The sequence below is a fragment of the Sorex fumeus genome, unplaced genomic scaffold (assembly GCF_029834395.1).
Source record: "Sorex fumeus unplaced genomic scaffold, SorFum_2.1 ptg000086l, whole genome shotgun sequence".
Lineage (NCBI taxonomy): Eukaryota > Metazoa > Chordata > Mammalia > Eulipotyphla > Soricidae > Sorex > Sorex fumeus.
In genome coordinates, this window is record NW_026606143.1 from 35,347,725 (window position 1) to 35,370,417 (window position 22,693).

At 49.5% G+C, this 22,693-nt stretch overlaps 1 protein-coding gene and 1 non-coding gene across 3 annotated transcripts in view; one reads left to right on the forward strand and one right to left on the reverse strand.

Moving 5' to 3' along the window:
* CTPS2 (CTP synthase 2) overlaps positions 1 to 22,693 on the forward strand; it is a 132,051-nt gene that overhangs the window by 7,651 nt on the left and 101,707 nt on the right. Inside the window, exons 2-4 of one of the 2 annotated variants that reach the window (XM_056131291.1) lie at positions 5,064 to 5,268; positions 10,692 to 10,862; positions 13,974 to 14,074. In XM_056131291.1, the coding sequence (XP_055987266.1) occupies positions 5,103 to 5,268; positions 10,692 to 10,862; positions 13,974 to 14,074 (438 nt within the window). In that variant the 5' untranslated portion in view covers positions 5,064 to 5,102. Of the gene's footprint in view, positions 1 to 5,046; positions 5,269 to 10,691; positions 10,863 to 13,973; positions 14,075 to 22,693 lie in introns of those variants that run through there. The other variant, XM_056131292.1, reaches the window with a different exon arrangement.
* Positions 6,928 to 7,037, reverse strand: LOC130039491 (U6 spliceosomal RNA). The gene has a single exon (XR_008794910.1). It is a non-coding gene; the product is annotated as a U6 spliceosomal RNA (small nuclear RNA).

The following is a 22,693-nucleotide window of genomic DNA, read 5'->3' on the forward strand; positions in this document are numbered from 1 at the left end:
GAGATTTATTTTATTTTTTAATTAATTTTTTTTTTTTGCTTTTTTGGGCCACACCCGGCGATGCACAGGGGTTACTCCTGGTTTTGCACTCAGGAATTATTCCTGGCGGTGCTCGGGGGACCATATGGGATGCTGGGAATCGAACCCAGGTCAGCCACGTGCAAGGCAAACACCCTACCCGCTGTGCTATTGCTCCAGCCCTGCAATAGAGGGATTTAAACTTAGAAATTGTTAGGTTTTTATGGAGATGCTGGGGATCAAATTCAGAGCCTCACACATGCAAGGCAAGCTGTCTATGGCTGAGCTATGTAGTCTGGCCCTTACTTTCTTTTGCAGTTGTAGTTTTGTTAGTGGTCTTACTCAGTTCCCTACCCATGTTTTCACAAATAATCTTAAGACCTATTTTCAGGTGCCTGACGAAATGACAAGGATGGAAAGACCTTGCATCTGCTGCAAAATAATAAAAAAATAATAATACTTACAATTTAAAACAAGGGGCCGGAGCATTAGTAAAGCATGTAGGACTATTTGCCTTGCACGCAGCTGACCTGGGTTCAATCCACAGCACCCCGTATGGCCCCCTGAGCACTTCCAGGAGTGATTCCTGAGTACAGAGCCAGGAGTGACCCTGATTACACCAGGTGTGACCCCAGAAACAAAAAAAAACCCCAAAATTAAAACAAATAAGTAGCTTTGGGCTTCTTGTCTGCCTCTAAAACAGAAAATCTTGAATCAAATAGCTGAAGGGAAGTCAAATAATAATTGCTTGTGTCATATTTTTTTTCAAAAAACGATTAAAAAGATTTAGTGTTTAGCATGCTTCGTTAAGGGGGATACACTTAGTAGTAGTAGTATTTTGTTTGGGGATTACATGTGGCAGTAGTCAGGGCTTACTCCTAGCTGTGTGCTCATGAATCACTCCTTGGGGTGGGGGGGGACTGTGCATGGTGTCAGGGACCCCCATTAGGGCAGCGTGTGCAAACAAGCATCTTGCCCCCTGTAACATTCCTCCGGACCTCAATTGCTATTATTATTTTGTTTTCATCTTGGGCTATCGACAGGGCTGACTCCTGCCCCTGCATTCAGGAATGTGCTCCCGATGGTCGGTACATCCTCTGGGGACCATATGGGGGAGACACGAATTGAATCCAATCTGGCCATATGCAAGGCAAGCACCCTGCTTGCTGTGCTAAGTCTTGAACACCCCTGCAGTTATTATTATTTTGTTTGGGGGCCACAGCCAGAGGTGCTCAGGATTTACTCCTGGCTCTGTGCTCAGGAATCACTCCTGGCGGGACTCAGAGGACCACTTGTGATGCCAGGAATCTGATCTGGGTCGGCTGCGTACAAGGCCAGCATCTTACTGTGTAGTATGTCTTCGGCTCCCCTGCAGCTGTTAATAATGATGTAATGGCTAACTTTCATTAGATACATCCTGTATGTTACTGTAGGGCCTTTGTATTACATGCCAGGCCTCAGTGAATGGTTTCTGGAAAAGGCCAGATAGTGAATCAATCTATCTTTCTTTCTTTCTTTCTTTCTTTCTTTCTTTCTTTCTTTCTTTCTTTCTTTCTTTCTCTCTTTCTTTCTTTTTTTCTTTTGCCAGGCCTTAGTGAACTTTTCTGAAAAAGGCCAGATAGTGAATCTTTCTTTCTTTCTTTCTTTCTTTCTTTCTTTCTTTCTTTCTTTCTTTCTTTCTTTCTTTTCCTTCCTTCCTTCCTTCCTTCCTTCCTTCCTTCCTTCCTTTATTTCTTTCTCTTTTTGGGTCACACCCAGCGATGCTCAGGGGTTATCCTAGCGCTGCACTCAGGAATTATTCCTGGCAGTGCTCGGGGAACCATATGGGATGCCGCGGAAATCGAACATGGGTTAGTCATGTGCAAGGCAAACGCCCTACCCTCTGTACTATCTCTCCAGCCCATAGTGAATATTTCAGGCCAGCTGTTTGCAGAACTTAACTCTGCCATTGTGAGAAAGCAGCCTCAGATGAATGGTCAATGGTGTTGTGTGCCAATGACACTTAATTTAAAGGACACTGAAATTTGAGTCATAGCATTCGAACGCGCCATGAGCTCTCTCCATCATAAAAAAGTAAAAACCCACTTGTACTTTAGGGATTATAAAAAACAGACAGTGGCTAAATATGACCTATGGACCAAAATCTGGGGTTAGTGGACCCCTGAGTTACATCTTTGCTCTCTCTCTATTTACTTTTTGGGTGACACCCAGCGATGCTCAGAGGTTACTCCTGGCTCTGCACTCATGAGCTACTCCTGGCAGTGCTCGGGGGACCATATGGGATGCCAGGGATTGAACTTGGGTCTGCTGTGTGCAAGGCAAACACCCTAACTACTGTACTATGGCTCTGACCCCCGCTCTTATTTTTTAATTAAATTTTTAGGGGGGCACATCTGGTGGTGCTCAGGACTTACTCCTGTCTGTCTGCGCTCAGGCATCACTTCTGGTCGGGCTTGGGGGACCATATAGGGTGCTTGGGGACCAAATAGGCCACGTACAAAGGCAAGCTTCCCACCCGCTGTACTTTTATGTTTTGTTTTGTTTTTGTTTGTTTTTTGGCTTTTTGGGTCACACCTGGCGATGCTCAGGGGTTACTCTCCTGGCTCTGCACTCAGGGGTCACTTCTGGCAGTGCTCAGGACCCTGTGGGATGCAGGGGATCAAACCCTCGGGTCAGCTGCATGCAAAGCGATCCCCCCCCCCGCCCCCCCCGTACTGTCGCTCCGGCCCCTGTACTATCTTTTAATCCTCACAACCACTTATGTGATTTTTTTTATGTCGGTGTATTTGAATATGGAGTTCTTTTCAACAGAGATTTTATTTTAGTGATATTTGAAGCTCACAGCCAAACTGAGCAGACAGTACTAAGTACTGAGCTCCCACATTCTTCCTGCCCCCCCACCCCCCCGTGGCTTGGCCTCTCCTGCTGTCAACATCCCGCATAGGAGGGGCGTATTTGCTATGGTCACATGATTATCACACAGTCCATAGGTTCCACTCCAGCTTGTACTTGGTGTGCCATGTGTGGGCTTGAAGAAATCTATAAAGACCTGTCCCCATTGTTACAGGTCACCGGGCAGTTTCCCAGGACTGGGCCCTCCCTGCGGCCTGACACCCATTGTTTTGTTTTTCCTCTTTCCTTCCCCTTTGTTGTGTGTGTCTGTGGGTGGCTGGGGGGGGGGGGCTCACACTTAGATGGGGTGTTTGCATGTCTGCAATCTCTGATCTTTGCCCTAGCTAATCTTTTTTTATTTTATTTTATTTTTTGCTTTTTGGGTCACACCCGGCAATGCACAGGTGTTAGTCTCCTGGCTCTGCACTCAGAAATTACTCCTGGCTGTGCTCAGGGGACCATTTGGGATGCTGGGAATCGAAGTCGGGTCGGCCTCGGCTACGTGCAAGGCAAACGTCCTACCCGCTGTGCGATAGCTCCAGCCCCTCCCTAGCTAATCTTGATTTTCCCAGAACGTCAGAGCGTTGGAATGGAAGATGTGTTGCCCTTTCATACTGTTTTTGTCACTTTGTAATAGATAGCTAAGGCTCCTCAATGCCTTTTTTATGACTCATCAGCTCATTTTTTAAAAATTTTTTCTTTTAAATTAAATCTCAGCGAGATGCATAGTTACAAAGTTGTTCATGATTAGGTTTCGGTGATACACTGTTCCAACACCCTCCCTGCACCAGTTTTCACCACCAGTGCCCCCAGTTTCCCTCCTTCTAGCCCACATCCCCTGTCTGCCTCTGCAGCAGACACTTCTCTCTCTCTCTTTCTTTCTTTCTTTCCTTCTGGGCATTATGGTTTGCAGTGCAGGTACTGCAAGGTTATCATGTATATCCTTAACCTCCTTTCAGCACTCAGTTCTTGTCCAGAGTGATCACTTCCAACCATCATTGTCATAGTGCTCCCTTCTCTATCCTAACTGTCCTCTCCCCCACACACACGCTTGTGGCAAGCTTCCGGTGATTTTTCTTTTTTGGGGGGATTGCTTGCAGAACCAATGAACTTGACATTGTTATCACACAAAGTCATTGGATGCATTCCAGAAACTTAGGTCCTCCCACGTGCCAAGCATTCTTTCTGCCACTAAGGTCCATCCTGGGTCACCAGGAAAAGTTTGATTTCTCCTAATGAAGTTTGTTTCTTGAGTGAGTAAGGTCGATGGAGCTAGTGGCAGTTTCCCAAAATTCAAGGTTTGGGGATCAGAGAGATGGGACAGTGACTAAGGCACTTGCCTTGCACGTGGCCTCCCTGGGTTCAATTCCCAGGTCCTCTGAGCCCTGTCAGGAGTCATTCCTGAGCAGAGCGCCAGGGGTAAGCCCTGAGTACTGCTGGGCGTGGCCTCCCAACAAAAACAAAACAAAAAATTCAAGGTCTGGAAGATGACATCGATTCTAAATTTCAGTTACTCATTTAGGTCAGTGATTGATCGTCAATTGATCATCAACCTCTTTTTTTGTGTGTGTGAGGGGTGGGTGGGCAGGTTTGGGCCACTCCTGGTGGTGCTGAGGGAAGTATGGTGCCAGGGGTCAAGCTGGGATTGCTCCATGCCATAAGCCCTGGGATGTTGCTCCAGTCCCAGGTTTTCAACCTTTTTATACCTGGTGGTTGAAAATTGCAGGTTAAGATAGAACATTCTGTGGTTTCGTGATTCTGGGCTAACACACTCTGCTTACTGTCTTAGGAGTATGTTGTCTTTGGCAGGGAGACAGCCCAAAGGACTGAGCATATGCTTTGCACGTGAGAGCCCAGGGTTTGGCCCCTGGCATGTGGGGGTTCCTAAGCACCACCAGGTGTAATCCTTAAAAGGTAAAAACAGGGGGCTGGAGCGATAGCACAGCGGGTAGGGCATTTGCCTTGCACGCGGCCGACCTGGGTTCGATTCCCAGCTTCCCATATGGTCCCCTGAGCACCGCCAGGAGTAACTCCTGAGTGCAGAGCCAGGAGTAACCCCTGTGCATCGCCAGGTGTGACCCAAAAAGCAAAATAAATAAATAAATAAAAGATAAAAACAAACAAAACGTGATCCCTAATTTCCTCACTTTCAGATTGTCTCTGGGTGCTAGCACCCAGTTCTTCCTCTACCAATGAAGTACGTCCTGGTCACGGGTGGAGTCATCTCCGGCATTGGGAAAGGGATCATCGCCAGCAGCATTGGAACCATCCTAAAGTCCTGTGGACTTCGAGTGACCGCCATCAAAATCGACCCCTACATTAACATCGATGCCGGCACGTTTTCACCTTATGAGCACGGTAGGAAAGCGATCCCTTCTGCCTTCCGCGAGCCCCGGGTTAGTAGCGCGCTATTGCTCTGCGTTTTCCACCCACGTCTGGAGTAACTTCCCGGATAGAGCTGCTGCACCATATGTTATGAATATAAGAATGTTTTCACGGTTGGTACATTTTCCAGAGTATGGACGACTTGCCAAATTAGACAACCCTTTGCGAAGCGGCCCTTTGAACCATCTCCCTGGTCCAACTTTTTGGGGGGCTTTGGACCACACGCAGTGGTACTGGCTTCTGGCTCTGTGTACGAAGGATCGCTCAGTGCTGGGGACTGAACTGGGGTCTGCAAGACAAACAAGGGCTTTAACCCCTGTGTTCTCTCTCAAGTGCTGCTGGCCTGCCGAGCGGTGCCTAGGGGGTCTGTTGGCCTTGGCAGTGCTTGGGATTTAGTAGACCAGTGCTTGATTAATTGCAGAGCCAGCCCCTTGCGCGTTTTTTTTCCCACCCCAGCCAATGCTCAGGGCTTACCCTTGCTTCTGCACTCAGGAACTACTCCTAGTGGTGCTTAAGAGATCATATGGGATGCCAGGGATTGAACCTGGGTCTATGACATGCAAGGCAAATGCCTTCTCTACTGGCCTGTTGCTCCAGCCCCTGACTCTGGTGGTGCTTAGGAGCTTCTAGGTCTATGACTGGTGGTGCCAGCAGGGCACTGAACCTGGGTTGGTCACAAAGCCATGTACCCTAATACTCCTGCCCCTTATATACTGCTTTTTTGGGGGGGGTGAGGGAGGATCACACCTGACAGTGCTTTGGGGCTTGCTCCTGGAGATGCTCAGGGAATTCTGTGGTTCTGGGGCCAGGAGCAGTCAGCCTGTCGAACCATTACTCGGTCCCCTACATACTGTTTTTTTTTTTAACTTTTTATATACAAGCAGGAAAGTGAATAGATCCTAAGTGTACCATCTAGTGTGTCCAGCTTTCAGGCAAAGGAACAGGTCCCCCTTGGGTCCCCTAGGGTCTACCTCAGGGGTTCTGCTATCCTGTATTCTAACACTGTAAAAGGTTTCGCTTGGTTTTGAACTTGGAATGACTCGAATCTGACAATCACTGTTTTTATTTTCAGTTTGTTTGGGGGCCATGCCCTTCGGTGCTCGGTTTCTATTCCTCACTTACCGCTTGGGGGTGGCTCCCAGTGGTGCTTGGGGTACCGGGGATTGCACCCCAGTCTTAAATTCCAGGCTCCTCCATACGAAACATGAGCTCCAGCTCTTTTGAATGATTTCACCCTTGAATTTATTCCTATTGTCCAAACAGTATACTCTGTACATTTTAATATATTTTATACTATCCCAGAGTGGACAGGCCATGCAGTTACAGAAAATGTGTTCTAGTGTGTTGAGATTATGAACAACAGTCTGATGGAAACCTTTAGAATTAATTTTTGTGTTTGTGTGTGTGTGTGTGTGTGTGTGTGTGTGTGTGTTTGCAGTGCCAGAGATTGAACCCAGGGTCTTGCAAATGCAAAGCAAGTGCCCTGCTGTTGAGCTATATCCCCTGCTCCCCAATAAAGTTTTTTTATGTACATATCTTTTTTTTTTACACTTTTTTTTTTTAGTGAGACACCATGAGGTACAGTTGTAGACTTACAAATTTTGTGCTTGGGTTTCAATTATACAATGATCAAAAAATATGGAACACTTCACGAATTTGAGTGTCGTCATCCTTGCGCAGGGGCCATGCTAATATTCTCTGTATCGTTCCAATTTTAGTTTATGTACTGCCGAAGCGAGCACTGAAGTTTTATTTTTTATACATAAAGGCTATGTGCAGAATTTCTGATGCATTGTGTAGGTTAGGTGTGTTTTTCAGCCTTTTGGTCCAATAATGTGCATTGTCCAACGTTTTTCAATGAATCATTCCTTATAACTAACTCTGGAATCCCAAAGGTTTAAGTTCTCTGTAAGCTTGAGGCTCTTTATAGTCTCTTGACATTTGCTGAAAATTGAAAAAGCTTCATAAAGCTGTGACCAGCTCTAGCCTGTTATTTTACTTAGAGTAGGTTTGATTCTGGGGTGCTTTTGGTACATCTCCTAATATATGAAAAGTGTTCTCTCTTTTATCTTTCTTTAATCTCAAAACTGCCATGTTCCAACTCTGTCTTTGTCTTCCAGATTTTCTGACCAGCCCCCGATTCTATCTCACTGTCTCCTCCTCATCCTTGTCTAAGATGGCCCTTTGAAAAATAGATATGCTTGTTGATTTTTTAACCTTTCTAAACCCAAGAAGAAAAGGAACAGTCGCCTCAGAGCCCGCGTTGTTTCTGTTGAGATTTCTTTGATTTTCATTTTCCATGGACTAGCTTGTTCAGTCCAGCCATGGACTGCATGCCTGTCAGAAGCTGCCGCCCTCCCTCCCAGTACAGTTCCCCTTGACTTTGGACTTTGCCTGCCGAGGCTGGCTAACCCTCCTGGTTGGTTTGCTAGTTCCCTGCTTTGGAAAGTGAAAGTCCTGCATCCTGGGAACCCGGAGAGGCCTGGATAACCCAGAGAGGTTGGTCTTTGCATTGGACCGTGTGGTGTGTTTGGCAGTACAAACTGTTAGCGTGGCCTGTCTTGTTGAAGCCAAAACGCTCAGCACAAGAGCATGGTCTGCTGTGGTCTGGCTGCTCCTGGCTGCTGCCCCTGGGATAGTTTCTCTAGGTGCGGTTCTCTCCTTCTGCCTGGGACCTGGGGGGACACACACGGAGGCTCAGCTGCAATGGGAAGCTGCCTTAGGGGCTGCTCACTCTTCTGGAAGTTGCTGAGGTTTTAGAATGTGTGTGAGGTCTGTTGTCCTTTGGACATTTCCCCCCCCACCTTTAGGATTTCCAAGAATACTTTGAGGTTTATTAACCTCTGTCATATACATATATTTTCCACTCTGAAAATTGGCTTAATTTTATCTGTTAGATACAGCAAAAGTTTACCATTGGTCTGATTAAATGCCTCACCTGTTTCCTTTGTGGGTTCCTTCTTTGTGGTTCCCACATTTTCTCTATCCGGGAATCTTTTTTTTCTTTAATTTTTTTGGGGGGGATTTTTTTTAACGAATCACCGTGAGATACAGTGACTTACAAACTTTCATGATTACGTTTCAGTCGTACAATGTTCTAGTACCCATCCCTCCACCTGTGCCCATTCTCCACCACCAATGTTCCCAGTATCCCTCCTGCCACCCCCATCCCATCCCCCGCTGCCTCTGTGGCAGGCACATTCCCTTTTACTGTCTCTCTCTTTTTGGGTGTTATGGCTTACAATACAGGTACTAAGTGGCCATCACGTTCGGTCCGTAGTCTTCCGTCAGCACTATGCGGGAATCTTGAACCTGTATTTTCTCCAGTCTGTATTTTCTCCTTCCTTCCACGTTGCTAGCATATGTGGAATTTGATTTGGCATGAAGTGAGAAGAAAACATTTTTTCTCCTCCATTCTTCCTGATTCATCAACTGTTCCCAATCGTATTTATTAAAGATTTAAACAGGCTTTTTTTTTAAATTCTAGGCTCCATGATGAGACTGTTAATGATAGAGTTTAAGTATATAACATTCCTTCTGCTATAGACATTTCTGTAACTACTTGCCACATATTTACTTTACTGGAAATAGGTTCCTTTTATATTAAAAAAATAATAAGATCTATAGCATTCTATCATCACGCCCTCCACCAGTGTCCACTTGCCTTCACCATTATCAAAGGTTTTTATCCTTACTCCAAGATTTGATTAGCACCTTTTATTGCTTCCCACATTTCCTTTTTAATTTGATTTTGGAACCACGTCCAGCGATGCTCAAGGTTTACACCTGGCTCTATGCTAAGGGAGCACAACTGGTCGGCTCTGGGGACCCTATCGGGTGTCAGGCATTGAACCTGGGTTTATTGCATGCAAGGAAAGTGCTCTACCTGCTGGAGTATTGCCCCAGACCCGCTGAATGTTTTTGTTTAAAAAAATTTTAGGGCCACTCCCAGGATAACCTTGGGTCTGGCAGTGCATGGGGGTCACCACAGGGCTACACCTGGTGGTCCTTGGGGACCTATGCCACGCCAGGGATTGAACTCAGGACCAACACGTGGCAGGCTTGTGCTCTATTATTTGAGCTATTTTCCACATTCTGGGAAAGCTAAGGCTTGAAAACAGAATTTCCATAAGCACCGAGAAAATACCATAAGAAGACAGCAGCATTTTCCCTGATGCATTCTTCCTTTTTGTTTTTGGCCAAGTCTGGTTTTATTGAATTTATGGAGGACACTGTGTACCGACAAGGGAACAGACTTTCTTTCTTGGTCTTTTTCTCCCTGAACTCTTCATCTCTTCCTCCTCCTTGGTCCGGACAGTTTCCTCCCAGCGAGGGCTCCGCCAAGAGTATCTTCTGAGCTTGATTTGCATCAGCTTGTGTCCATGACCTGGGAGGATGGCTGGTTTCCAGCACATTCCTCTTTACTTTGGGGTGTGGGCGGTGTGCGATACATGGGGCGCTGTGTCTTCCTTGATTCGCGCTGTCCTTGAGCGGCAGCCTCAGAACTTTCCTCCTTTTCCACGCTTCCCTTCCTGGCGCACAGGCCTTCGGAGGCCCAGCGGCTAGCCAGGGGCTTTTCCTGACTTCCGGTCTGGGAATGGACAGTCACATCACTCTCCTGATGACCTGCCTGCTTTTGTTTAGCTTTCGGATCTGCCAGCGGCAGTTGGTGCTGGCCAATTCTTTATGGTTTCAATGGGGTCCACTGGCCAGTTCTTTGGCTTCACGCCCTCCACAAGTGTCTACTTGCCTCTACCATTATCAAAGGTTTTTATCCTTACTCCCAAGATTTGATTAGCACCTTTTATTACAATCTACATTTCCTTTTTAACTTTTTTTTTGCTTTTTGGGTCACACCTGGCGATGCACAGGGGTTACTCCTCGCTCTACACTCAGGAATTACTCCTGGCAGTGCTCAGGGGACCATATGGGATGCTGGGAATCAAACCCAGGTCGGCCACGTGCAAGGCAAATGCCCTACCCGCTGTGCTATTGCTCCAGCCCCTACATTTCCTTTTTAATTTGATTTTGGGACCACATCCAGCGATGCTCAGGGTTCACACCTGGCTCTGTGCTAAGGGAGCTCGGCCAGTGGGCTCTGGGGACCCTGTGAGGTGTCAGTTCTCTGCCACAGCCGAGGACTCTTCTGATGCCTCCCCACACTCATGCCTCTGGCCACAGGGGGCAAAAGGAAATGCTTCTGCCTCTTCGTGGCAAAAATTCAGTTGTTCAGTACTCTCACCGGAATAAGGACTCTGTGAGAGAAGGTCGCTGATAAATAAGTCTTGCCTGTGCTCTTTGCTAGAATGTTCGCAGCTCCTTGGGAGAATGTGCTCGCATTTGCAAAAGCAGCCTCGCGTGAACCAGATCCTTACGTGCACGCCTTTTCATCGTAGGTGAAGTGTTTGTCTTAAACGATGGTGGAGAAGTTGACCTAGACCTCGGGAATTATGAGAGATTCTTGGATATCAACCTGTTTAAGGACAACAACATCACCACTGGCAAGATCTACCAGCATGTGATCAATAAGGAGCGGCGTGGCGACTTCCTGGGGAAAACAGTGCAAGGTAGCCGGTTCCACCCTCAGCAGGCTCCAGACTGACGTGAGCAGGCCGTGCTCGGCAGCCTCACGCTCATTGCCTTCCTCCTGAGCTGTCCAGGCCACCCTGTGCATTGCCTTTGGACCAGCGTTTTCCCCAATGTCCTCATCACTCCATCTGCTGTCTCCTTTTGGCATTACATAGAGGGGGCCAGAGCCATAGTACAGTGGGGAGGGTGTTTGCCTTGCATGCGGCTGACCCAGTTCCATCCCCGCCCCCTACAACCAGCATCCCAGAATCTAAAGTCCCCATTTTACCTTTGTTCTGGGTCCAGTCTGAAAGAACTCAACTGGGTCTGCCTTGTCCAAATCAAGCTGCTTCTAGGGGCCGGAGCAAAAGTACAGCGGGGAGGGCATGTTCCTTGCATGCAGCCAAACCTGGGTTTGATCCCCGACATCCCATATGGTCCCCCGGGCATCACCAGGAGTAATTGCTGAGTGCAGAGCCAGGAGGAACCTCTGAGCATTGCCGGGTGTGCCCCCTCTAAAAAGCCCCCCTCAATAGAAAATATAGACACACACACGTTTGCCTTGCACACAGCCAACATGGATGACCCGAGTTCGATTCCTCCGCCCCTCTCGGAGAGCCCGGCAAGCTACCGAGAGTATTCGATATGCCAGACACAGTAACAACAAAGTCTCCAATGGAGACGTTACTGGGCCCACTCGAGCAAATCGATGATTAATGGGAGGGCCTTTACCTTTACCTTTACACATATAGGTATTTGGGTTTTGGTTATACCTAGTGTTGTGGGTAGGGCATTTGCCTTGCCTGTGGCCGACCCGGGTTCGATTCCTCCATCCCTCTCAGAGAGCCAAGAGTATCCCGCCCGCATGGAAGAGCCTGGCAAGCTCCCCGTGACGTATTTGATATGCCAAAAACAGTAACAATAAATCTCACAATGGAGATGTTACTGGTGCCCGCTTGAGCAAATCGATGAACAGGAGGACAGTGCTACAGTGCTACCTGGTGATGCTCAGGGCTTACTCCTGGTTCTGTGCTCAGTGCTTATTCCTGGCGGGGCTCAGGGGACCATATGGGATGCCGGGGTTTGACCCCCAGTTAGCCATGTGCAAGGTAAACGTCTTACCTTCTCGACTCGCCCTCTACTCCCGTCTCCTCTTTTAGCTTCTTAAGAGATGAGTTTGCTTTCTGTTTTTGTCGATTTGGGCTTCACGCGGGGCCCCAGTGGGCGGCGCTGAGGTCAGCATCCAGCTCAGCGCATAGGGTGATGCTGGGTAGGGAACACGTTCCATCAGGCCTCGCGTTAGCCCAGCCGGCCGGCCAGCGTCTCCCCAGCGCCTCCCTGTGAGCTTTTATTTATAAAATCTGTTTCGTCATCATTTCAGCCCGATCCGGTTACGGATCTATTTTGCTTTGGTGGCTGCCTGTCTTTCATTCGGCACGTTCCTTTCCCTTGCACAAGGGAAGACAGTGATGGGGCGACTTGGGGTTGAGGCGCCCCGCTGCGACCCTCTTCTCACTAAGCCTTTCCATGGGCCATGTGATGCTCTTTTTTTTCTTTCTTTTTTTTTCTTTTTTGCTTTTTGGGTCACACCTGGCGAAGCTCAGGGGTTACTCCTGGCTCTGTACTCAGGAATCACTCCTGGCAGTGTTCAAGGGACCCTCTGGGATGCTGAGAACCGAACCCAGGATGGCTGTGTGCAAGGCAAATGCCCTACTCGCTGTGCTATCACTCCAGCCCCTCTTGTTTCTTTTGTTAAATTGTTATAATAAAATGTTGGCTGCGTGAAAGGCAAATGCCCTATTTCTATTACTGAGACATCTTTTATTTATTTAATTGAGCCCGGCGAGCTACCAAGAGTATCTCGCCTGCACGGCAAAGCCTGGCAAGCTCTCTGTGGCGTATTCAATATGCCAAACACAGTAACAAGAAGTCTCACAATGGAGACGTTACTGGGCCCGCTCAAGCAAATTGATGAACAACGGGAGGACAGTGACAGTGACTTTTTTTTAAAATTGAATCACCATGAGCTACAGTTACAAAGCTTTCATTTTGAGTTTCAGTCATACAATGATTGAACACCCATCCCTCCACCAGTGCACATTCTCCACCACCAATGTCCCCAGTATCCTCCCCTTTCCAACCCTCCCCCTGCCTCCATGGCAGACAATTTTCCCCCTAGTCTCTCTCTGCTTTTGGGCAGTGATGTTCTTTTTCTTGGAAGAGAACCAACCGCCTGGCACCCTAAGGTTTTTTCCTATTTTTTGGTGGGGGGCACACCCAGACTCCTGACTCTGTGCTCAGGGGCCCTCCTGGGGATTGAACCTATGTGCGAGGCTTGCCTTGAGCCTCTGAACAGTCTCTGTGGCCCCCTCCATGACGTGTTGCATCACACGGTTGTGCCTGCTGGGCTGATGGTGACGATGGCCCACTCTCTTTATTGCTCTCAGCTTTGGCTTTGGGGGTTGTTCCTGGTGGTACTCGGGGATCACATCTTGCTGCGAGGGATCCCACATGCAGTCTTGGCTCAGCCCGCTGACCTCTCGTCAGTCTGTCCTGTCCGTGCTAAGTCACCTTCCTGGTGGAAACTGCTGAGAAGTAGACCGGAGTGGGTGGCTGTCAAGAGACCCGCTCTGGGATTGCTGAAAGGGATCGCGTGGCTCAGGCTTCTGCCACAATGGGGTCTTCTCCCAGTGTCCTCCAGAGCGTGGGGCAGGGTATTGCTACCTTACACCTGACCAGGCCCCACAGTGACCCCGATGCCTCTGCCCACGGGGTGCTGGAGGCCCCCCTCGCACACAGCATCCTCCTCCGCCCTGCTCCCACTCCGGGCCCCCATTCCTCTCAGCACCCTGGGATTTAGTTGCACACCGAGACAGCACTTTTGGGTCTCTTCCACTGACGTGAGCCACGTCAGGCCCTTGAGCTGGCGTCCGTGACAAGCCGGAACGAGCCGGGATGGTGGGTGGCAACCGCGTTGGCCCAACTCTGCCTTGACTGTGGGGGGCTTTCACTTCCGTGCGCCATGTCCTTGCTGGCCTTCAGGGTCTCCGGGAGCTGCTTCCGGAGACAGCGGCAGGCTCTGCCGTGCTAACTCTCGCTTCTCTCCACAGTTGTCCCCCACATCACAGATGCGATCCAGGAGTGGGTGATGAATCAGTCCCTGGTCCCCGTGGATGGGCAACCGGAAGCGCCCCAGATCTGCGTGATCGAGGTAAGCATGAGACTTCTCTTTTTATATACTTGTGTCTTTCTGAACTTGACAAATTTTTTTTTTTTTGGTTTCTGGGTCACACCCGGTGATGCACAGGGGTTACTCCTGGTTCATGCACTCAGGACTTACTCCTGGTGGTGCTCGGGGACCAGATGAGATGCTGGCAATTGAACCTGGGTCAGCCGCATGCAAGGCAAACACCCTACCCGCTGTGCTATCGCTCCAGCCCCATTGACAAATATTAATTACTCGCCAGCCACTGGGCTAGAGGTTGGGGCAATGGGGCCTTCTGCTCACCAGTCAGCAGGCCCCATCGGCATTACACAGAGTCAACAGTCCTGGGGTGGGTGCGATCTGCAGAGAGAGAGAGACAGTTAATGTCAGGGGTGCCCTGGTACCAGACTGGCATGGCCGGGGCACAGCTGACCTTGGGCAGGTGGCAGCTCACCCCGTCCACTCATTATGGAACGCCTGTGGTGAGCACTGTTTGGTAAGTATTTGCATCGAGGAGAGAGAGCCTGAGTGAGGCCAGGCTGCCGTGAGGTGATTTAGAGGTGATCGTGAGAGAAGTGGCCGGGTTGAAACAAAGAATACATAGTATGACATTTTTTAAAATGTATTATCGCGGCTGGAGCGATAGCACAGCAGGTAGGGCATCTGCCTTGCACGTGGCCGACCCAGGTTCGATTCCCAGCATCCCATATGGTCCCCTGAGCACTGCCAGGAATGACTCCTGAGTGCAAAGCTAGGAGTAACCCTGAAGCATTGCCAAGTGTGACCCAAAATGAAAAAAAAAATATTATCTTGCTGTTTTGAACTTTTTTTTTTTTTGCTTTTTGGGCCACACCCGGCGATGCTCAGGGGTTACTCCTGGCTCACGCACTCAGGAATTGCTCCTGGCGGTGCTCGGGGGACCATATGGGATGCTGGGAATCGAACCTGTGTTGGCCATGTTGGCTGCGTGCAAGGAAAACGCCCCACCTGCTGTGCTATCGCTCCAGCCCCTGTTTTGAACTTTTGGTGCCACACTTGGCTGTGTTCAGGGCTGACTCCTGGCTCTATGCTTCGGTGTCACAGCTGGTGGTGCTTGGAGAACTGTATGTGGTGCCCAGGGCCAACTGAGGCTGGGTGTCTGCAAGGCAATACTCCTATCCTATCGCTCTAGCCCCAGAATGGAGTATTTGATTTTTTTCCACTTTGATTTGTGTGTGTGTGTGCGTGTGTGTGTGTGTGTTTGGGCCACACCTGGCAGTGCTCAGGGCTTATTCCTGACTGTGCTCAGGGATCGCGCCTAGCGGGTTTCAGGGGACCATAAGAGGCGCTGTGGATCAAACCCAGCTCGGTCCTATGCAAGGCAAGTGCCCAAGCCTGTCCCCTCGCTCTGGCCCCAGAATGTAAGATGTGAACTTACCCCTTGGCCACTCCCACCCCTCCCGTGCACGGTGGTAACTGCAATCCTGTCCTCCTCGCCCAGAGAGCAGCTGGAGGCTGAGAAGTGCCCTAGGGTTCAACTGTGCCTATTTCTGCCAACAACTCCCTCACCACCCCCCAGAAGAGTGCGGAGCCAGGTGGCCTGGCCCTGTTCCGGTGTGCTCACCTCTGCTCAGGCTCAGACTCCCCCCTCAGTGCTCCTCTAGAGCAGTCAGGGGCTCCACCAAGTGCGTAGGAGCTATCGGAAGCGCTCACAAGTCATTAGTCATTATGAAAACGCCTGCTGGCAAGTTCTCTCTCGAAGCTGCAATGTGTCCCTCTATAGCGCGATGATAAAATGTACAATTATGACATAAACAAGATGATAATAACAGGGTAGTTAGGAGGATTAAATGCGATTATATAAAGCACTTGGCAATGCCTGGCATTTAGGGAAGCACCCTATAAATATACGTTAGCTGTTAATGTCATCATTATCAGCGGGAGCAGATGGATAGAGATGATCTTCCAAATCTGACTTGGCGGCTGGGGAGACGGGTCCGAGGGCGCCTGAATGCGTCCTGTTTGTACCAGTGCAGTGGTCGCCGATGCAGTTCCCGATGCAGTTCCCGCAAGTGCAGCAGTGCCCGTCACCAGGCGGCCTTTACCGTCCGTGTCTCCCGCTGCAACGAGGAGGCTGGATCCAGGCGTGTGCACAATCGAGTCCTACAGTCGTGACTGTGTTCGTTGTGGCTGTGTTCGGGGTCCCACCCAATGTGTGGCACTTGGTTGAAACCTGGGCCATGAACTGGGCAGATCCCGAGGGCTGACGGGGCAGCAGAACACTTGTGTCCCCTTGGATTTTCGAGTCCACAGAGTGCCCTGAAACAGCCCCTGCAGATGCCCAGATGTGGTCAGAGCTCTGTGTCAGGAGAGCCAAGAGGGAGGCTTGGGTTTCAAAATATTCTTCATTTGGGGGGTTTGGGGGCCATATCTGGCAGTGCTCAGGGATCACTCCTGGTGCTGTTTGGGGAACTCGTGTGGTGCTAGGGTGTGACCTGGGCTCAGTCAGCAGGCACCTTCAACCCTGTACTCCCTTTCCGGCTGCAGGTAATTTTTTCCCTTCGGTTTGGGGGCCATACCCACTGGTGTTCAGGGGCTCCTCTGGGCTCAGTGCCCTGGGAACCATGTGGTGGGGGGCTCCAACCTGGGCCTCCGGTGTGTGAAGCCTGGGTCCCAAGCAGGAAGTTCGGTTGTCCCCATGTTTGGGCTATCATGAATAATGCTACTCTGAATGCATGATGTAAAAATCTTTCCAAGTTAGTGTTTTCGAAGCCTTGGAGTGGCGGGTTGGATCAGAGGCCAGGAATTTTAGGTTATATATTTTGTTGTTGTTGTTGATTATGGGGTTGGAGCGATAGCACAGCGGGTAGGGCATTTGCCTTGCACATGGCCCACCCAACCGACCTGGGTTCGATTCCTCTGTCCCTCTCGGAGAGCCCTGCAAGCTACCGAGAGTATCCCGCTCACACAACAGAGCCTGGCAAGCTACCCATGACGTATTCAATATGCCAAATGCAGTAACAACAAGTCTCACAATGGAGATGTTATTGGGCCCGCTTGAGCAAATCAGTGGACAACAGGAGGACAGTGCTACAGAGCTATGGTCGTTGATTATGGGCTGGAGCGATAACACAGTGGGTAGGGCATTTGCCTTGCACGTAGCCGACCTGGGTTCAGTTCTTCCATCCCTCTCAGAGAGCCCAGCAAGCTACCAAGAGTATCCCGCCTGCACAGCAGAACCTGGCAAGCTCCCCGTGGCATATTCTATATGCCAAAACCAGTAACAACAAGTCTCACAATGGAGACGTTACTGGTGCCCGCTCGAGCAAATTGATGAACAATGGAATGACAGTGCTACAGTGCTACAGGTGTTGGTTATGGTGCACACCCAGTGGTGTTGGGGATTGAACCAGGGCCGGCAGCGTGAAGGAAAGTGCTGCCTCTCCAGCGAGTGGCGGGAGAGCCTCTGGTGCCTGCACTGTGTGAGGTTAGCGAGAGCTGCGGCCCTCCAAGTGACGCTGTGATGTGTGAGTTCGCATCCGCACCAGGACACTTTCAAGGCACTGGCTTCCAGCCCTGGAGCTACAGGAAGAAAGTGCTTGGCTTTCAAACACTGAGCTTCAAAGACTATCACGGGCAGAGAAGGGATGACTAATCGATGATGACTAATCGATGGAAATGGCCACTCTGGACAAGAACTGAATGCCGAAAGGAGGGAAAGGGACATACATGATAATCCTCAGTACCCGTATTGCAACTGTATGGCCCAAAAGGAGGGGGGTCTGGGAAGGGAGAGAAGTGTCTGCTGTAGCGGCAGGCTGGGAGGGAAACTGGGGACACTGGTGGTGGGAAATGTATATTGGTGAAGGGATGGGTGTTGGAGCATGACATGACTGAAATCCAATCATGAACAACTTGATAACTGTGTATCTCACTGTGATTCAATTAAGTTTTTTTTTTAAAATAAATACATTAGGGGCTGGAGCAATAGCACAGCGGGTAGGGCGTTTGCCTTGCACACAGCCGACCCGGGTTCGGTTCCCAGCATCCCATATGGTCCCCCGAGCACCGCCAGGAGTAATTCCTGAGTGCAGAGCCAGGAGTAACTCCTGTGCATCACCGGGTGTGACCCAAAAAGCAAAAAAAAAATACATTAGGGGCTGGAGCAATAGCACAGTGGGTAGGGCGTTTGCCTTGCACATGGCCAACCCAGGTTCGATTCCCAGCATCCCATAAGGTCCCCCGAGTACCACCAGGAGTAATTCCTGAGTGCATGAATCAGGAGTAACTCCTGTGCATCGCCGGGTGTGACCCAAAAAGCAAAATAAATAAATAAATAAATAAATACATTAACAAAAAACAACCGCAAAGACTTATTATGGAAAACATGTAGCATATCTATAATTGAAAACAAAACCGGTGACAACTGAAGAGACAGTCCTGGGGTTAAGGCATGTTGTGTGCAGCCTACTTGGTTCCAGCTCTCCCTTCTGGCACCACTGTATGCCACATTGTCCCCAAGTACCTCTGGGCACCACTGCTGGGCACAGAGTGGGGAGTACCTCTGAGCACCGCTGGGATGGACCCAAGCTTCCATGCGAACGGACACAAAGGGGATTGGTTGAAATGGGAATCTTTGGAGATACTGGGTCATATGAATCATTGTATTAAAATTAATTTCCCTGACTTTCTTTGTGCAGAGTTGGTGTTTGGGACACACCCAGCAGTGCTCGGGGCTCACTCCTGGCTCCAAGTTCAGGGCTCACTCCTGACAGTCCTGGGGGACCATCTGAGGTGCCGGGGGGCTGAATCCAGGTCATTGTGTGCAGTGCAAGCCTTACCCGCTCTATTTCTTTGGCCCTGCTTGTATGTTTGGTTTGTTATTTTAATTGAGTCACAATGAGATGCAGTTACAGAGTTGCTCATGACTAGGTTTGATTTATTTATGTGGGTGTTTTTTTTTTACAGTGGTAGCTAAAACCTTAACTTACTAGCTTCTGCTGTCCGAGCAACAGGGCACATGTGAAGGATCCCCAGGGAATTGGTTCCTGAGCCCAAAGTAACAAGCAGCTTTCTAGGCCTAACCCTCCTGCCACTCGGGTGGCACTGGGGGGGCCATGCCGTGTTGGGTCAGGAACTTGGGGGCTCTTTCAGCGGCAACCTGACCAGCAAACCTGAGCGCTCTCTTCACTTTTGCAGTGACATTTTTCTTTCCATTTTTCTTTAGGTGAAAGAATAGTCTTTTCTTAATACAAAATAGCCTTAATACAGAGTTTCCAACGGTCATGTGTTTGAACTTCAAAAGGTCTTGTAGATGAACTCCCTCCTTGCTAATCTTGCCCGCCTTCCCACCCCTCCCCTCCCTTGCCCTCCTCTCTCCTCTCCTCAACACACATTCTCATCTCAAAAGCCCTTTCAGTCAGTATTGCATTTCTTAATTTTTCACTGAGGTGATAATGGCTGGTGTCCATGTGTTTGCAGGAGACAGTATAAAGCACGTGGTTCACCATCCAAGTTCTTCGTCCATGGGACCCTTTTGGCTCTTCCCCTCACCTTGCCTCACAGTTTACTTTTCATTCCAGGAATGAAGGAGGAACACCGGGAGAGGCTGGCTCACACCCTGTGCTGGTGCTGGGGGCTACTTCTGGCTCTAGGCTCAGGGATCCCTCCCAGCACTGCGCAGGGTTGAGTTGGGGTTAGCAGCGTGCCAGCGAGTACCTTAGCCCTGCAGATCCCATCCCTGAGGGCCCTTCTGAACACCGTGTCCCCTTGATTTCTCTAGGTATAGTCCGAGAGTTTCTTTTTTATTATTAACACTTTTTAATTAAAAAAAATTTTTTTTGCTTTTTGGGTCACACCCAGCACTGCACAGGGGTTACTACTGGCTCATGCACTTAGGAATTACTCCTGGCGGTGTTCAGGGACCACATGGGATGTTGGGAATGGAACTCGGGTCGGCCGTGTGCAAGGCAAACACCCTACCCGCTATTCTATTGCTCCAGCCCCCATGGTTTTTGATTTTTTAATTAATTTCTTTAAAAAAATTTTTTTAATGAATCACTGTGAGGTACAATTACAGACTTACAAAGGTTCGTGCTTACGTTTCAGTCATACAATGATGGAGTATCCTCCACCAGTGCCCACTCTCCACCACCAATGATCCCAGTATCCCTCCCGCCACCACCCCCCATCCCCTGTTAACATTTTTTTGAAATTGAATCACCGTGAGAGAGACCCTGACAACTGCTGTTCTGTTTGTGATCGGGTTTCAGTCATACGGTGTTCCAATACCCACCCCTGCAGCAGAGGACATTTCCCAGCACCAGTGTCCCCAGGTTCCCTCCCACCACCTGCCCCCTTACACCCTCCCCCGCCCCCCCAGCCTGCCTCCAGGGCAGGCACTTCTTTCTCACTTTTCTTCTTGAAAGTCATTCTTTTTTTGTTTGTTTGCTTTTTGGGTCGCAGCCAGTGATGCCCAGGGGTGCCTCCTAGCTCTGCACTCAGGAATTACTCCTGGCGGTGCTCAGGAACCATATGGGATGCTGGGAATCGAACCTGGGTTGGCCACGTGCAAGGCAAACGCCCTCCCCGTTGTGCTATCGCAGCCCTCCAGAGTCATTCTTGAACAAAGATTTTCTGTTTCGCTCCTGGGGTTGTGCATGTGACTCACGCAAGCCAACTTTTCCCAAAGACACACACACACACACACACACACACACACACACACACACACACACACACGACATTCAGCTGCTAATGTTGATGATCTCACATGCTGAAGACAATATAGACAATACCAAAAAAATATAGAATTTTTTTTTCTTTTTGGGTCATACTCGGCGATGCACAGGGGTTACTCCTGGCTCTGCACTCAGGAATCACCCCTGGTGGTGCTCAGGGGACCATATGGGATACTGGGAATCGAACCTGGGTCGGCCGCTTGCAAGGCAAACGCCCTACCCGCTGTGCTATTGCTCCAGCCCCTGACAATCGAGAATTCTTAGTGCCAGCTCAAGCAAAATTTTCTCTCCACCAAAATTAGAAAGCAGAAATATTAGACCTGAGAGCTAATAATGAGGAGTGCCCCAAATGTCCCCGTCCTTTCCATTCTTCTCTCCAGCTGGCCTGACACACAGGAATTTAGTCCCCCGCATGCTCAGGCTCAGGCTCTCAGGGCCCTGGCATTGGATTCTGTCTCACCAGGCTCGGTCATCACAATGGTCAGTTTCCTGGGATGGGAGAAACTGCCCCGGGTTCCGCAGCAGCCTGGGTCCTCCAGCTCTTGGCGTGGATTCATTTCCGATTGTGTTCGTGTGCCTTGCAGCTTTCTAGAGGATTCCAAAGATGATTGTAGTTTTCTGTTTGTTTGTCCAGCCACCCCCACGGTGCTGACATCAGGGTCAGCTCGATGCAAGGCAAATACCTTAACTGGCACTCTGGCCCTTTGAATTTTAATGTTGACATGGCTCCAAGGTCCTCTCTCTCTCTCTCTCTCTCTCTCTTTTTGCTTTTTGGGTCACACCCAGCATTGCACAGGGGTTACTCCTGGCTCTGCACTCAGGAGTTACTCCTGGCGGTGCTCAGGGGACCATATGGGATACTGGGAATCAAACCCGGGTTGGCCGCGTGCAAGGCAAATGCCCTACCTGCTGTAGTATCACTTCAGCCCCCAAGGTCCTCTTGTGGGGTGACCTTGACCACAGTCAGCGGAGCAGCCTGTTTTTTTATTCCACTTGCAGGGGCTCAAAGCTTTGCTCTCTCTCTCTCTCTCTCTCTCTCTCTCTCTCTCTCTCTCTCTCTCTCTCTCTCTCTCTCTCTCTCTCTCTTTCTCTCTGTGTCTTTTCGGAGCTCAGGGATCACTCCTGGTGGTGCTAGGGGTTGAACCCAGATCAGCTGCTTGCAAAGCAAGAGAGGGACTTACCAGCTGAACTATCTCTTGGGCTCACCCTCCTTCGGTCCCTCCCCCAAGTTGAAAGGATTCCTTTACTGAAAAGGTTAAAGGCAGGGAGTCAGTGGTGCAGGCTGGAGCACTGGCCTACCTGGGTGAGGTCCTGGATTCAGTTCTTGTCACAGCATGGTCCCCAGAGCACTTCTGAGCCCCAGACAGAACAAAAACTAACAAGCAAAAAAGTAAAGCCTAACCAAATAAAGGGTGTTGTGAGGACCCTCCCAGGGTGGGAGAAGCATGCTGAAAGTAGTCTATAGACCAAACATGATTGCCACTCAATGCCTCTCTTGCAAAACACAGTACCCAAAAGAAGAGAGAGAGAACAAGGGGGAATGCCCTGCCACAGAGGCAGGGTGGGACGGGGGGGGATGGGGGGTGGGAGGGATGCTGGGACCCGTGGTGGTGGAGGGATGGGTACTTGATCATTGTATAACTGAAACCCAAGCACAAAAGTTTATAAGTCTATAACTATACCTCATGGTGTTTCACTAATAAAAAAAAAAGTAAAGCCTATTCTGTACATCTCACAATTTGTAATGTCAGTTTCAACGCAGTTTTGACTTTCAAATATTGTTGTGGGTGCTGCATTTCCTGTTTCTCAGGGAATTACTGAATTTAGGACTATTTTGGTAATAATGCTGAGTGTCTGATCACAGCGTCGATAAGAGAGGAGGCAGAGCTACAGAGCTGCAATACCT